At 39.6% G+C, this 15228-nt stretch overlaps 1 protein-coding gene across 20 annotated transcripts in view; it reads left to right on the top strand.

The window, feature by feature from the left end:
- Positions 1-15228, top strand: part of Ttll5 (tubulin tyrosine ligase like 5) — a 234662-nt gene that overhangs the window by 76682 nt on the left and 142752 nt on the right. For 15 of the 20 annotated variants that reach the window (XM_040742715.1, XM_040742718.1, XM_040742723.1 and 12 more), the window contains 3 exons: positions 7610-7672; positions 12304-12342; positions 14676-14833. In XM_040742715.1, coding sequence (XP_040598649.1) covers positions 7610-7672; positions 12304-12342; positions 14676-14833 — 260 coding nt within the window. Of the gene's footprint in view, positions 1-3533; positions 3553-7609; positions 7673-12303; positions 12343-14675; positions 14834-15228 lie in introns of those variants that run through there. The other 5 variants (XM_040742720.1, XM_040742719.1, XM_040742732.1 and 2 more) reach the window with 3 other exon arrangements.

Here is a 15228-nt window from a genome sequence, read left to right as displayed (position 1 = left end):
TTTATTACTGTGTTACAAAAGACTTTGATATGTTTGCTACAATTCCTTTCTTGGAGATGTGTGTATATACATGTATATATGCATGTACACATGTGTCTATATAGTATTTCCTCCAAGTCTGTGACTAGTTTGTTCATTTTTATAAGAATGGCTTTTGTTAAAGCTTAGCTATTGTATTTCTTTTCTATGAAATATTTGCCACTTTCTGTGGTGCAAAGCCCTTTTCTCTTGTGTTTCTAATAGGAAGTTTTGTTAATTTAGCCTGCATATGAGGTCTGTAATATGTTTTGAACTAAGTATTGAGTGTATAAACTTCAGGGTAGGTTCCTCTTTAGTGACACCCCACACATTTTGATTGTTGTGTTTTGTTTTTATCTATTTAAAATATTTTTTCATTTCCCTGTTCATTTGCTTTTTAAGTTATTTAAAAGCATATTTGTTTTTAAAATATTTGGGGTTATTTCTTTTAGTAACTGATTTTTCAGTTTACTTCTGTTGAGGTCAGAGAATATAATTTGTAAAACTCGAGTCTTAGAATTTACTGAAATTTCTTATATGACTCATTGTGGCACATGGAAAGTGTATGTTGAAAGGGTGTTTGACCTGTGACTGGATGGACTGCATCAGGAAGGTATATCAGGCCATAGGGTCTGTGCTCTTAACTCAGCCATCTTTACCCCTCCTATCAATTGTTGAGATTCTGTCTGGAAGTTTACAGCTGTCCTTAGTGACACCATTTCCTTTTGGTTCTGTCCATTTTGCTGTGTTCTCGAACACTATTGTTGAGGGCACCTTCAGGCTGTATCTCCATGAGAAACAGGCTTCTTCCCTGTTAAGAAAAATTCTTTGTTCCTCATAATGAGACCTGTCTGTCTGTCTGTCTATCTACTCTATTTATTCTGAAGTTTACTTAATGTGCCTTAATTACTTCTCCTTTTTCTTGTGACTAGTATTTTTCTATTGCTTTGTCTTACAATTTTTGTTTGTTTGTTTGTTTCTTGAGACAGGATGTCCTGTAAGTCTGTTTACAGACCAGGCTGGCCTCAAACTCACAGAGATCCACCTGCTTCTGCCTCCTGAGTGCTGAGATCAAAGGCATGTACCACCACCAGGAGACTTTTGTCTTACAATTTAAAAATTAAAAACATAACTGATTTTATCTTTCTAACAATGTTTCTAAACAAATGATGTTTAGAGGTTAGAATGACTAATCTCATGGTTACTTTTGGTGGTAGAAACACCTAAAATGCCTCCCACTTTGCAAGAATATTATTACCCATGGTCACCATGCTACATAGTAGATCTGCTAACTTTACTTCCTAACTCTAAAAGTCTCTTGTTCTCACTGCTCTGCTCTCTAAGTATGATGTTAGACTTCTGTGTGGGTTCTGCATAGGAGTAAATAATACAGATTTGTTTTTCTATGCCTGACTTACTTCATCCACATTTATGACCTCCAGGTTCATCTATGTTGTTGAAGATGACTAGATTTTGCCCTTTCTAAGATATAACAATATTTTACTGTGTAGGAAACACGTTTTTCTTCATCCATTCCACTCTGGATAGAATAATTAAATTGACTCTATATACATTTACAGTGTTTTCATAAATATGAAAATACAGGTATCTCTTGCTGGATCACACAGTAGTTCTTATTGTTAATTTTTGAGGAATTTTTATGCCGGTTTCCATAGTGACAGTTTACATTCCCAGCAATGCATCTAAAGGGTTCCTTCTCTTTTTCTGCATCCTTGCTAGCTAGTTTAATCCTTTTTTTTTTTTTTTTTTTTTTGGCTTTTTGAGACAGGGTTTCTCTGTGTTGTTTTGGAGCCTGTTCTGGAACTCGCTCTGTAGACCAGGCTGGTCTCAAACTAACAGAGATCCGCCTGCCTCTGCCTCCCAAGTGCTGGGATTAAAGGCGTGCAACACCAATGCCAGGCTCATTTAATCTTTTGTCTCTGTTTTTCTTTGGTTTCTTTGGTGCACTTGGGGTATAGCACTCAGGGCCATCTTTGCATTCTTGGGATGAGTCTTAGGTGCTTAAGTCTTTTTAGTGGTTTTTTGTTTGTTTGTTTGTTTTGTTTTTCGAGACAGGGTTTCTCTGTATTGTTTTGGAGGCTGTCGTGGAACTCACTCTGTAGACCAGGCTGGCCTCGAACTCACAGAGATCTGCCTGCCTCTGCCTCCCAAGTGCTGGGATTAAAGGCGTGCGCCACCAACGCCCTTCATTTAGTTTTTTTTTTTTAAATATGCTTTGACTTCAGTGTGTTGAGGATTTTTGCATTTCCTCCCTTGCTCCCCTTCTCCCCCTCCCTCCCTCCCTCCCTCCCTCCCTCCCTCCCTCCCTCCCTCCCTCCCTCCCTCCCTCCCTCTCTTGCTCTGCCCCTCTCCTCTTTTCATCCATCTTTCTGCCCATCCTTGTCTGGTTTTGACATTAGGACAATGTTGACCTTATATAAGGAGTTTAGAAGTATTCTCTTCTCTGATTTTTTTCCCTCTCTTGTTTTTTTTTTGTTTTTTTTTTTTTTTTTGGTAATTGTTTGAGATCTGATATTAGTACAGATGCCAGAACCTAGGTGGTGACAGCAGTAGCAGCTTCCTCCTCCTCCTCTTCTTCTTTTTAACTGAAGACTTCATTATTTCCATATTTTATTCTTCTGTTCATATTTTTATTCATCTGTTCATATTTTTATTTGCTCATATTAAATCTTAGTATGTTGTATGTACACAGGACCTTATTCATTTTCTCTAGATTATCAGGTTTATTAGCATGAATTGTTCTTTAATCGTTTCTTACCCTTAGGATCTAGAGCAATACGTGTTTGTGTGCTTCTGTATGGGTTTGTGCGTGTGAATGTGGCTCCCTGCAGAGGCTGAAGGAGGGCTCTGGATCCCGGCCCTAAAACTGGAGTTACAGGTCATTCTGGGCTGCCTGATGTGGGTGCTAGGACCCAATCAGGGGTCCTCTGTAAGTGCTTTTAATTGCTGGCCATTTCTCCAGTTTCAACATCCCCACTCACCCCGTTTTTCTGAGGCAGGGTCTCATATATCCAAGCTGGCCTAAAACTTGCTATATACCCAAGGATGACCTTGAACTTCTACCTCCTGAGTGCTGGAATTACAGGTTTGAGCCACTAGGCCCAGTTTATATGCTGCTGGAGATGGAGTCCAGAGCTGTGTGCATGCTCCCGCTAGGTAGAGACTCCCAACAACAGCTATATCCCAGCCATGACCCTTTGCATCTCTGTTAACCAGTGTGATTTCTCCTTTCATCCTGCTTTGTTTTCCTTTTTTTAATTTAAATTTGAGTCTTCTTTGTTTTTTCATTACTCTAACTAAAGGTTTATTGATATTATCTTAGAAAAATCATCTTGGGGCTGGAGAAATAACTCTGCAGTTAAGAGCACTTGTGGCTCTTACAGAGGACCCAGGTTCAATTCCCAGCACCCACATGGTGGCTCACAACCATCCGTAACTCCAGTTCCAGGGGATCCAGTGCCCTCTTCTGACCTCCATGGGCACCAAGCACGTGTGTGGTGCACATACATACATGTAGGTAAAACATACATAAAATACAATGAATAAATTAATAAAAATTTAAAAAATCATCTCTGCTAGCTGGGTAGAAGAAGGGTTTCAGGGGGAAAGGTTGGAGGATAAAAGGGTAACAGGGGATGGATATAATCACAGTACACTATGCATATGCATGAAGCTGTGAAAAGTAAATAAAATTTAAAATCAAGCAAAAAGAAACTACATCAAGTAATTAAAGAAAACAACTCATTTCATTGATATTTTGAATTATTTATCTAGGTTTTTTTCTTGGTTTATGTCATTCATGTCATCTTTTGATTAATAAGTTATCCTATCTCTCTGTTTTTCCTCTAGTGACCATCTATTTTGTTATTACAAAGTACTCCTCAAATAATATACTATGTCATCTATAAAATAGGGTCTTTACAACCATACATTTCTATCCTTCTTGTGTTATTGTTGGTCTGAGTTTTGCTTCTAAATCCCATGTTACTGCATTGTTATTTTTGCTTGAAGAGTCAGTTAAAATGTAAGGAAAACTAAGTCTTCCATTTATACATACATTGTTGTTTGCCGTAGTCTTCCCAGTGTTTCCAGCTGAAGAACTTCCTCTTTCAGGGTTAGATGTGTCCTGCACAGCTCCAATGGCAACACGTTGTCCACTTCCGTTTCTGTACAGATGCTTTTGTTTCAGCATTTGAAAGATTTTCTTGACAAGTTGTAGATAAAATTCTAGATTGACACTATTTTCTCTAGTACTTAAAAAAAAGTTTTTCGTTGTCGTCTCCTGGCATCTTATTCTTAGGAGGACTATGCAGTGTCTTTTGTTGCCTCCTGGTGTGCTTATTCTTTTGCTCAAAGTGTTATCCCCTCCTTTAGCTTCTTTCTAAGGGTGTGGATGTAGTTTTGTGAAGTGTGTGTGTAGTGTAGAACTGCATGCAGAGGCCAGAGACCAATGCCAAGCATCTTTCTTGATCATTCTCCACCTTATTTTATATTGTTTATATATTACAGGGCACGGGGGACAGTGATTGTGTGTGTGGCACAAGTTGTGTGGACATTAAAGGATGTCTTGCAGGAATTGAGTCTTTTTGGCAGTTAGGTCCCAAGGATAGACCACAGGTCCACCAATCTTAGTGGCAAGTGCCTTAACCTACTGTACCATCTCTCTGGCCTGTTTGTTTGTATTTGAGACAGGGTCTCTCATTGATAGAGCTCTTAAGCTTGATCAGACTGCCTGGACAGTGAACTCCAGGTGTGTTTACACACTTAGCACTGATGTTACAGATATGCACCACTGCCCCTTCCTCTTTATGTGGTTGCTAAGAAGCCATACTCAGGTCCCAAGTTACCCAACAGGCACTTTGTCAACTAGCCATCTCCACAGCCCCAAGATTATTTTTTATGGCTGCTTTCATCTGTTTGACTGTTGTATGCCATGGCCATTTATTTTTGCATTTAAGGTCAATTTTCTTTTTCTTTTTTGTTTTAAAGTTAGTATTCATTTGTCTGCAGCATCTTAACTTCTAATAATTCTAGTGAACATTTTATTTCCAATATTCATTTTTTGTATGTAGAATTCCTTTTTTCTATGCCTTGTTTCCCTCTTTTAAAATTTCTTTTAGATTTTGTGCATGCACTGTAATAATTTGAGTAAATATCTGTCTTTTTTTTTTTTTTTTTTTGAGACACGATTTCTGACTGTCCTGGAATTTGCTCTGTAGACCAGCCTAGAGATCCATCTGCCTCTGCCTCCCAGTTTTTTAGGTTTTTTTATTATTATGTTGATTATTATTATTATTGTTATTATTATTTTTGGTTTTTCAAGACAGGGTTTCTCTGTATTGTTTTGGAGGCTGTCCTGGAACTCGCCCTGTGGACCAGGCTAGCCTCGAACTCAGAGATCTGCCTGCCTCTGCCTCCCGAGTGGTGGGATTGAAGGCGTGCGCCACCATCGCCTGGCTTTTAATTATTATTGTTATTGTTATTGTTATTATTACTATTACTATTTTTACTCCTGTCTGTCTCTTCTGAGTCCATTGACTGGCATTCCTTTAGCTTATGGCAGTGGTTTCCTAATGCTGTGACCCTTTAATATCGTTCCTCATGTGACCCCCCAACCATAAAATTATTTTGTTGCTTCTTCATAACTGTAATTTTGCTGCTATTATGATTCACAATGTAAATATCTGATATGCAGCATATCTGATATGTGACTCCTGTGGAAGGATCATTTGACTCCCAAAGGGGTCGTAACCCACCTGTTGAGAACCACTGGTTTCCAGGATACACTATTCACATGTACAGTAGATTTTGATTAGATGCTATATATTTAAATTCTATCTATCCATTGTTCAGATTTCCTTGCCCACTTTAAGCCCTGTTCAAGTTTTTTGTTGAGGTATTTGAATTATTTGTAGATCATAATCTTTTTCCAGCCTGCAAAGCTAGGGTTCCTTTAATATAAGCCCAGTATATATCTATGTCAAAAGACACTGTTGGGGTGTCTGTGTGGTGACCCAGCTTTCAGAAGATTCCCGTGTCTGGCAGCTGGAACTCCATCTGCAGCCCCCTGTGAACTGTGGCAGTATTGAGGTACATTAGTCTTGCTTGTTCTTTACTCTGACTGTTGCCTTTTGCTTAATCCGGAGGGCTTTTACCTTCTGCTTGAGCAGATTGGTATGCACCTCAAAACTCATTATTGTGGATTTTTTCCCTCATACATAGCCTGCTCCTCTTCAGTACCTTACCCTGAAAATTCTAGATGCTTTTTATAGCTTTGATCTAGTCTTTTCATCTGAGAGACTGTGGGACTCCCCTTGGATCCTCCATTTTATGAATGCTCTGGAAATCGCCTGTAGGAAGAAAGGCAGAGAAACTGGAAGATTTAATTCTGTTACCTTTCACTAATAAGAATCACTCCCTGCGCCACCATTTGTTAAATGTCTGAAAACAGTTGTTTCTATATCTCGTACACTTTTCTGACTTTGGTGCCAGGGAGCAGGGCCGGTAGCAGTTATCCTCTCATGCGTAGAAGCAGAATTTTGTTTCATTGCTTTTGAACATTTTCCAGACAGAAAGTGTATGTTCCATGTAATCTTGCTCTTTTCATTAAACACATTACCAAGATTCATGTAGCTACAGCTCATTCCCTTAGAGTACCCTTTCCCCCTTGAAACTGTGGCTTGAAACTGCTATTAATTTCACATTCTTCTGTTGATGGACATTTGACTTTTCTGGTCCATAGCTGTCAAAGACAGCTATGTTGCTGACATTCTTGAATGTGTCTTCTGGGCATGTATCTAGGAATGGATTGCATCATGCAGCTTTTCTGGAAGAAGTGTTCTTGGAGACAGCATGTGACAGGAAGAACAGAGCAAGTCAGACAAGGAAACCTGTAGACTCAAGAGCGCTCCTATAAAGGAAGGCTTTGTGCAACAGGGTAAACTTGAGCAGCCATTATGCTAGGAAGGTTTCCATTTAGAGGCAGAGGGTTCGTGGGAGATGTGGGATGAGAAAGCTCCTAGGAGACCTATCTAATTGGTGTTGCAAAATCACATTCAACAGCTGTGCAGAGAACATGTGAATCAATGAGTGATACAGTTTCTGAAAGTTTGCAAGAAGAAATGCATGTCCCCTGCAGTAAGCAGTGTGGAAGTACTGGATGCTCCCGCTTTGGGGACAGCTGAACTGAAAGCCTCCTGTTTCTCTCCTTGATGCAGCTCTCTCCACTTCCTGTTGTTGTCCTTGTCTATGCGTGATTTCTTGGCTAGTTTTCTTTTTACCTTCCAGAGTGACATTTTGAATGTAGAATATCATCACCTCTTATTAATCTAAAAGAGAATGTTGTCTTCTGTTTTCTAAGTTGAATCCTCTTCTTATTCTTTGTTTTATTCTACCTGTTTTTACTCTAATTGTTTATCAGTTACTTTGAGCAACCATCTCCTCATTTGGCACTTTAGAAATGGTATATAAATATTCTATCAATTTTGTACTTGATTTGTGGTTTTATTTCTGTCTTTTTCCTCTTTAACTAAACTTAAGAGATAATTTGCTTTCTTTCTTTGTCCTTCAGGTCCTACCTTGAACACAAAACCTCCATGAACTATATGCTGGCAACACGCCTGTTCCAGGACAGGTAGGAATTTGCACAGCTAAATGTTAGAAGCATATGTAAAAGAAGGGTAGTAGCTTTATCAAAGTCTTCATGCAGGTCCTGGGGTAGAAAGGCCTTTTACAAAATCCAGTATATCGCTCATTTTCCAACATGCATTAACAGCTCTCAGCATTTTGTTATATTTGTAAAAGCCAACAAGTCATAAAAGTCTTCTGAGCAGTCTTACCAGATGCCCCATTTCCCTTCTTTTTTTTTTTTTTAAGAAGATCCTTATTCAGCACCTTTTGCATGCGGTTTGCTCTCCCTCCCTCCCTCCCTCCCTCCCTCCCTCCCTCCCTCCCTCCCTCCCTCCCTCCCTCCCTCCCTCCCTTCCTCCCTCCCTGTAGAAAGGGTTTACTTGGGCTCACAATTTAAGAGGCCAGCTCATCATGTCAGCAAAGCTCTGGAGTGTGGTGCAGCTGGTCACACTGCATCAGCAGTGTGTAAAGCAGAGAGTAAAGAATGTTCTAGACACAGTTTTCAATGGTGGAATCATCTGGTTCTCAAGAAAAAAGTATTACTGGTTCAGAGTACAAGGGGGGTTCATAAATGGCAAATTAAACGCATAGGTGCACATGCCAGCTGGTAAGCACAATGCCAGGGGAGTTGGGAACTGATGTTAGCAGAAGCTGGAATCCAGATGACCCAGCTACCAGGGCCATTTACCCTTCTGGATGCTTGTAGCCCATGCTGTATAACCACATTGTACAACAGCTCGGTAATTGGTAATTTTAATGAAGCACCTTAGTTGTTTGAAGAGATTCTCTTTAATGATATGTCTTGTTTTCTGAGGAAGTCTTAAAATAGATACCTAGACTTCAGCCATCTGCAGTTTCTTGGTTATCATAGGAAATTGGATTTGCACTTTGCAAATCTGTGTATTTGTGGTAAATAGTGTTGAATAATCACACACATGGCTTTTGATGATCCTTAGATTTGCATGGAAGACAGTCCCAGATCTTTGCATGCAAACTGGAGTTTGGACTGAGAACTCGGTCAAGGTTTCTTTATCTGTGCATGTCAGATCCTTCAGCAGGATTGTCAGTACTCTGGCTTTGTATCCCACAGCCTAGTTGTAAATCTTTCAATGGGAATAGCCTCCTTTCTCCCGATTCTCTGTGGAGTTACTGACACATTTTGGCTATATTCTCCATTTCCTTTTTTATTCCTTTCATATTTTAGCTTTGTATCCCTGGAGATTTATTTTCTGTCGTTTCTTTGAGATGGGCTTATGTTAGAGCCCGCTTCAACCTCCTACCAACTGGAATTAAGATGTGAGCTACCATGCCTAACTTCTTGAGGGTTTCTTATACTTTGTATTCTAAAACTCTCTTAAAGTAGTCTGTAGCTCTGTTTTTCATTTACCATGATCACAGACAGGAGGCACAACGTTTACTTTCCTATTTGGGAAAGTATGACTTTCATATCCAGGAATTACCCATGCTTTTGACTAGCTTTCATGTTTTATGCATGTATGTCTTTCCAAATCTTTTTGTCTTGAGATCTTTTCAGCTTCTTCATATTCATTCTTCTCACCTAGAAAAGTAATTTTTTACTATCAAGTAAAAAGCTATCAACTAAAAAATCTATTTCTTACTGTCAAGTATCTGCATATATTCGGTGAGCTTTGATTGTCTGGTCATGTATAGAAGTAATCCTCTAGTTTCTTAAAATAGGCATTTGCACAGGTTTCCTTCAAAGATCTATTGTTCTGTTTCTGAACTGACATGAACTCCATCCTTGACTCTGTATCTTTCCACACTTGGGTTTTTCATGAGGGGTAAAGAAGGCACAGCAGGCCAGTTGGAAACCCAGCCTAGCCATAATTATGAAACATTTTGTTTGGAGTGAGAAATGTGATGTATAGTATATGTGAATGGGCATGATGTCATACACCTGTAATCTCAGCACTTGGGAAGCTGAGGCAGGAGGATCAAGATTTTGAAGCCAGTGCTACATAATGAGACCGTATCTCCAAAAACAAAACAAAATATTTATCTTATTCATTAGTAAAAACAGCCGCAGCCTTGCCAGCCACCATGGTTTCAACCAGTGAGCAGTGTCTCCAGCATTTAGAATAGTGTGACAGGAAGAAAGTGAAGTTTCTTTTGAAAATGAGTTATAATAACCCATTAGTGTGCTGGATGTGGTGGTGCATGCCTTTAATCCCAGCACTCTGGAGGTCGAGGCAGGTGGATCCTGGTGAGTTAAAGCTAGCCTTCTTTCCAGGCTAGATGGGATATATATACCTTGTCTTTAAAACAACAAAAACTATTATTGTGTATTTTCCTAAATTTATATGGATAATAATTAGACTACATCATGCAAGTTAGCATATTTCTGTAATCTTTCTGTATGTTTCAGCTAACAACTGTTGGATATAAACTTACTTCCTACTAAGAAAACAAATTTCCCCACTTAGCAAAAAATGCCTTTATGATCTATTCTGACCACCTTTTAAAGCATCATCTCCAGGATTCGTACCAACCTCAGTTCAATGAGGCCACATTTCCTTACTTTTTATACCTCCTTATCTTTACAGACTTCCCTTTGCTTGTGATACCTTCCATTCATCCCTAAATAGCTCTAGCTAAGTCTTTCGTCCTTCAGTCAGCATTATATTCCTGGACTGGATTACAAGTCCCCGTTACTGACGTGTACTTCACCTGTTGTCATTTGAGTGGATGCTTTGTTGCGTTCATCTTTGTCAGTGTGGAGAGCCTATCAGTATAAAAAAATATGCTTTGAAAGAAATGAAATATGTTCATTCAAATCCTCACATCTTCTACTAAATTTCGTCTCTCAATCTGAATTGTTTCCTTCACACATTAAATTGTTATTGTCAATTTCAAACTGATTATTCATTCATTTCTTTTAGGTCAGGTTTTCCACCTTCCATCCCTTCCCACAACTCTTCCTGTCTATTTGACCAGCTTTGGCAAACAGTATCTTACTTAGTGTCCTATTGTATGACAATAGATTAAAAAAACTCTGGCTGCAAATTAGTAACCCAGAGGGATCTTGTAAGTGACATTTATGCCCTTGCCCCATCCCTGGAGGGAAGTGGAGTTACTCATTAAAAGCTATCCATGGGATTGTACTTAGAGACCATGATTATAGATCCCTAGAGATGACCATTGTCTGGGCTTTAGTCATCCTGAGTTTCCTGGACTGCTCTTATCAGGACACTAGCAGAATAGGAAAGTATAGGAAAAGATAAACAAAGCAGCCTCATGAAAATTTAACTTCTTTCTCTTGATTCTCTGAAAATATTATCTATATTACTTTTGCCTTTTAAAACATTCCACAATTTATATACTATGTGTCTCCATTAACATGCCACTTTTGAAATGACAAAGTATTTGATTGAATAAGTTAATGGAAAGAGAATTGGCTAGGAAGTATGCATAGTAATGAAATGCCAAAAATGGTAGCTTCATGGTGAGTATATAGTTGTCCAGTATCTTGTGGTGGATACATGTGATGTTTTAGTTTGGGTTTCTATTGCTGTTAAGAGACACCATGACCATGGAAACTCTTATAAAGGAAAATATTTAACTGGGGCTTGCTTACAGTTTCAGAGGTTTAGTTCATTATCATCCTTGTGGAACATGGCGGCACACAGGCAGATCTGGTGCTGGAAAAGGACCTTGAGAGTTCTACATCTTGATCCACAGGCAGCAGAAGGAGAGACTGTGTACTGGGTGTAGTTTGAGCATATATGAGACCTCAAAGCCCACTTCTCCTTGTAGTGACACACTTCCTCCAACAAGGCTTCACCTACTCCAACAAGACCACAGCTCCTAATAGTGCTACTCCCTATGGGTCAAGCATTTAAACACAGGACTCTGTGGGGACCATTCCTATTCAAACCATCACAAATGGTGATAAAATTGTGCTAAGCTAGATATAGGAAGGAGTAAGAGTCAGACTGTGGAACACCCCGCACCCCCAGTGTTAAGTGTGGAAATTGAATGAGAAGGATATGTAAAGGAAAAGCAAAAGCCTGTTTAACAAGCATGGTTGACATTTAGTCTTTTTTTTTTTCTTTAGTTGTGGAAAGTATTTTTGATGAACAGTTTTTTTGGAGCCCCATTATAGTGGAACTTGGTTTCCTATTCTGAAATAGTTCATGAAAGCAGAAAGCTCTGTGGTCAGATCTAAGCCCTGAATTCCAGGGTAGACCTTCCAAGCCCTGACTATGGACAGAATGTAGACGTATCCTCTCCTGCTCATCCACACACATACATGTACATGCACACACATGCATGCTCTTACACATGTGCACATGACAGCAGGGGTAATAGCTGCCTTCACTATGTCATGAGGAGTAATTGTGATTTGCTTTATAAGTAGGTGGACAAATATTAAGTCATTGTTCTCATTTTTCTCTGCAATTTCTTTGCCCATTCCCCATTTTTCAAATGATACTGCCTCACAATAGTCTACTTTTCTCTGAGGATGTTCTGCTTCTCCCCAAAATCCCCAGATTGCCCTGCATAGATACCGAGTAACCAATAAAGACTTTGTGAATGTGGTCCTTGAGTGTGTGAACCCTGCAGTGAGTGTGTGGGTGGTACTCCCTAACCCTGCTGTCCTTTCTCCGTCTACAGGGGAAACCCAAGAAGAAACTTGCTGACAGGAAGAACACGGTAACTAATTTTTGAAAGTTGACATTCCTGCCATCTGCCATGTGCAGCCTTGCACAGACCAAATATGCCTTATATAACTGTTTTCAGTTGGGCCCATCATGATTAGCAGCAATGTGTAAATGCTTTCTTTAAAAAAGTATTCTGTGGCCACATATTATTAACTGGATATAAGATTAAATTTATCAAAACTTTATTACATCATTTTAACTGGCAGTAACAGATTTGTTGCTTGGTGGGGTGAAAGAGACCAGGGTGTCAGTAAGACTAAGACTATTGCCATGTTAGCTCCATGGTTTTCTTGTGGCTTTGGTATACATTAGGCACATCGCTGACCCTACTGGAAGTCAGCACATAGGTAGCTTTTCATTTGGACAGAGTAGAAAATAGCCAAAGGAAAAACCAACATGACTTTGCCTAAGTCAAGATGGCAGCTGCCACAGAAACATCTTGGCCTATACGCCTGCAGGTTACAGAGAGTTCAACAATTTACATGTGCCTGCTCTGTGCTGTCCTTTTCAGAAGCAATGTAATAAGAAAGACAGCATAGCTACTTGCATCTCACTTTGTTTTTCATTATGAGTTAATTAAAACTTCCTTTTCACTCAATATCTTGAGTTACTGTGTGTTTGTCTCTGTGTGTATGATGTGTGGGATGTCCTTTTACCATGGCACAAGTGTGGAGGTCAAAGGACACCTCTGTGGAGTTGGTTCTCTTCTTCCTTCTTTACATGGGTTCTGGGGGATCGAAGTCAGGTTACCAGGCTTATACAGAAGTGCCATTACACAACCAGCAATCCCACTGCCACACCCAGGTTTTTTGAAGCATAAATTTAGCTTTTTGGTTTTTTTTTTTTTTTGGTTTTTGTTTTTGTTTTTCAAGACAGTGTTTCTCTATGTCTTTGGAGGCTGTCCTGGAACTAGCTCTTGTAGTCTCGAACTCACAGAGATCCGCCTACCTCTTCTGGGATTAAAGGCGTGCACCACCAACACCCTGGCGCCATAAATTTAACTTTTAAGGAAGTCATGGTATCCTTTTTAGGCATGACTAAAATTAATTGCTTATAGCTTATTTCCAAATGAAAGTTCAAATTTGTAAGTTTTCTTTAGCATTCAGTCAAGGAATAGACTTCCTAGGTATATTGCCATCAATTTAGAAGTTAGAGAAAAGAAGCTAAAAAAAAAACTTAGACAAAAAGAGCACTTAAAAGATCATTTTTGAGCCATTACATGGCTTAGTCATGTAATCCTGGTACATAAGAAACTAACATAGTGCTGTGGTGAGTTCCCAATCAGCCTCAGATACTTATTTTTTCATTAGGCTAGGTTATAGTGTAGAAACCCTGTTTCCAAAACCTAGAAAGAAAAAAAATTATTAAAATGAATGTGTCGTGGTCTCCAATTTTTAGCTGTCATTATATATTAATATTCATGTGAATATTTTGGTAGTATAGAGGATTAAACAGACAAAAGTGTACTGTGGTATTATATGCTGGAGTATGAAAGAAGCATTACTAGATTTAAAAGAATTGAAATAATACCATCATATTCTTGGAAAATCTTCAAATATTTGGGCTAGAAGCAACACATTTCTAAATAATCTATGCATGTCAAGGATATCACAGAGGAAATTAGAAGGTATATTGAAATCACTCATAATAAAAATAAAGAATAAAACAAATAAAATTAAGAATAAAAATAAAGCTAAACTGGTGCCTTGAGGGATATTTGTAGCGTTAAGTGCTTACATTACAAACTGTGCACTGAGCTAGGCACGGTGGATGTGCCTACAATCCTCCTGCTCTGGATGGTAAGGCAAACACTCCTGGCTTCAAAGTCAGAAGAAAGCATGCAAGAAACAGAGGGAGGACTCTGAGGACCGCAGTCACAGACCTGGAGTCTACCTTAAGAAACTACACAAAGCAGAGTAGAGTAACTAGTAAAAGTAACTAGAAGTGAGAAAGGAAGAAAAGGTGTAAGGCAGTTAAACAAAGCAAACAGAGGAGAAAATTGACAAAAGAGAAAGAGCACTGGGTGCCAGCACCAGGTAGAGGGGCTGGCATGAGTGTGACGCTGATAGACACATGACTTAGGCTTTTTGACCATGGCGACTCTTACAAATAAGAACATTTAGTTGGTTACAGTTTCAGAACATCGGTCCTAATTAGGATGGCGAGCATGGCTGCACCTAGGCAGATACGGTGCTGGAGCTGAGAGCCCTACACCTTGACAGAGGCAGCAGGAAGTCGAGTCACTGTCACCCTGAGTGAAGCTTAATTTAAGTTTAAGGAAGACTACTTCTGACTGGCGCGCCTGCTCTGTTGTGTCCCCTGCAGAGGGAATCCTGAAGGAGCACCAGAACTGAAGGTGGAGAGCATGAATTCCAAGGCCAAGCTGCATGCTGCTCTTTATGAGAGGAAGCTACTGTCTCTGGAGGTGCGAAAACGTAGACGACGGAGTGGCAGATTGAGGGCAATGAGGCCAAAATACCCAGGTACCGGCCAGTGAGCATTCACCAAACTGTATGATCTGGGTCCTGGCAGAGCCAGTTAACCAGTTTCTTCCCTAATATCTAATGAGTCAGCGCTTTCCTGAGCCCATGAGGTTAGTTTTGCTCTAGAAAAGGTCTTGCCACTCTGAAACTTAATTGGGAAAGGATTATACGTTTTTAAATGTCCAGTGCCTTAGCACTTGCATTAAAAGCCATCTGAAGTGAAGTACATGTTTTTGGCTCCTGCTCTCCTTCCACCATCAAGCAAATAGTTTAGAATAATGAGTGTTGAGATTAGTGGGGTTCTGCGCTACGCTGCTGGCCTTGAGGATGACTCAGTTCATCTTTTGGAATTGGCCTGAGGGTAAGAGTATTTCAGATGGCGTTTCTCTCCTAGG

The sequence above is a fragment of the Mesocricetus auratus genome, unplaced genomic scaffold (genome assembly GCF_017639785.1).
Source record: "Mesocricetus auratus isolate SY011 unplaced genomic scaffold, BCM_Maur_2.0 Super-Scaffold_15014, whole genome shotgun sequence".
Classification (NCBI taxonomy): domain Eukaryota; kingdom Metazoa; phylum Chordata; class Mammalia; order Rodentia; family Cricetidae; genus Mesocricetus; species Mesocricetus auratus.
Note: the sequence above shows the minus strand (reverse complement) of the source record. Positions and strands in the feature narration are given on the sequence as shown.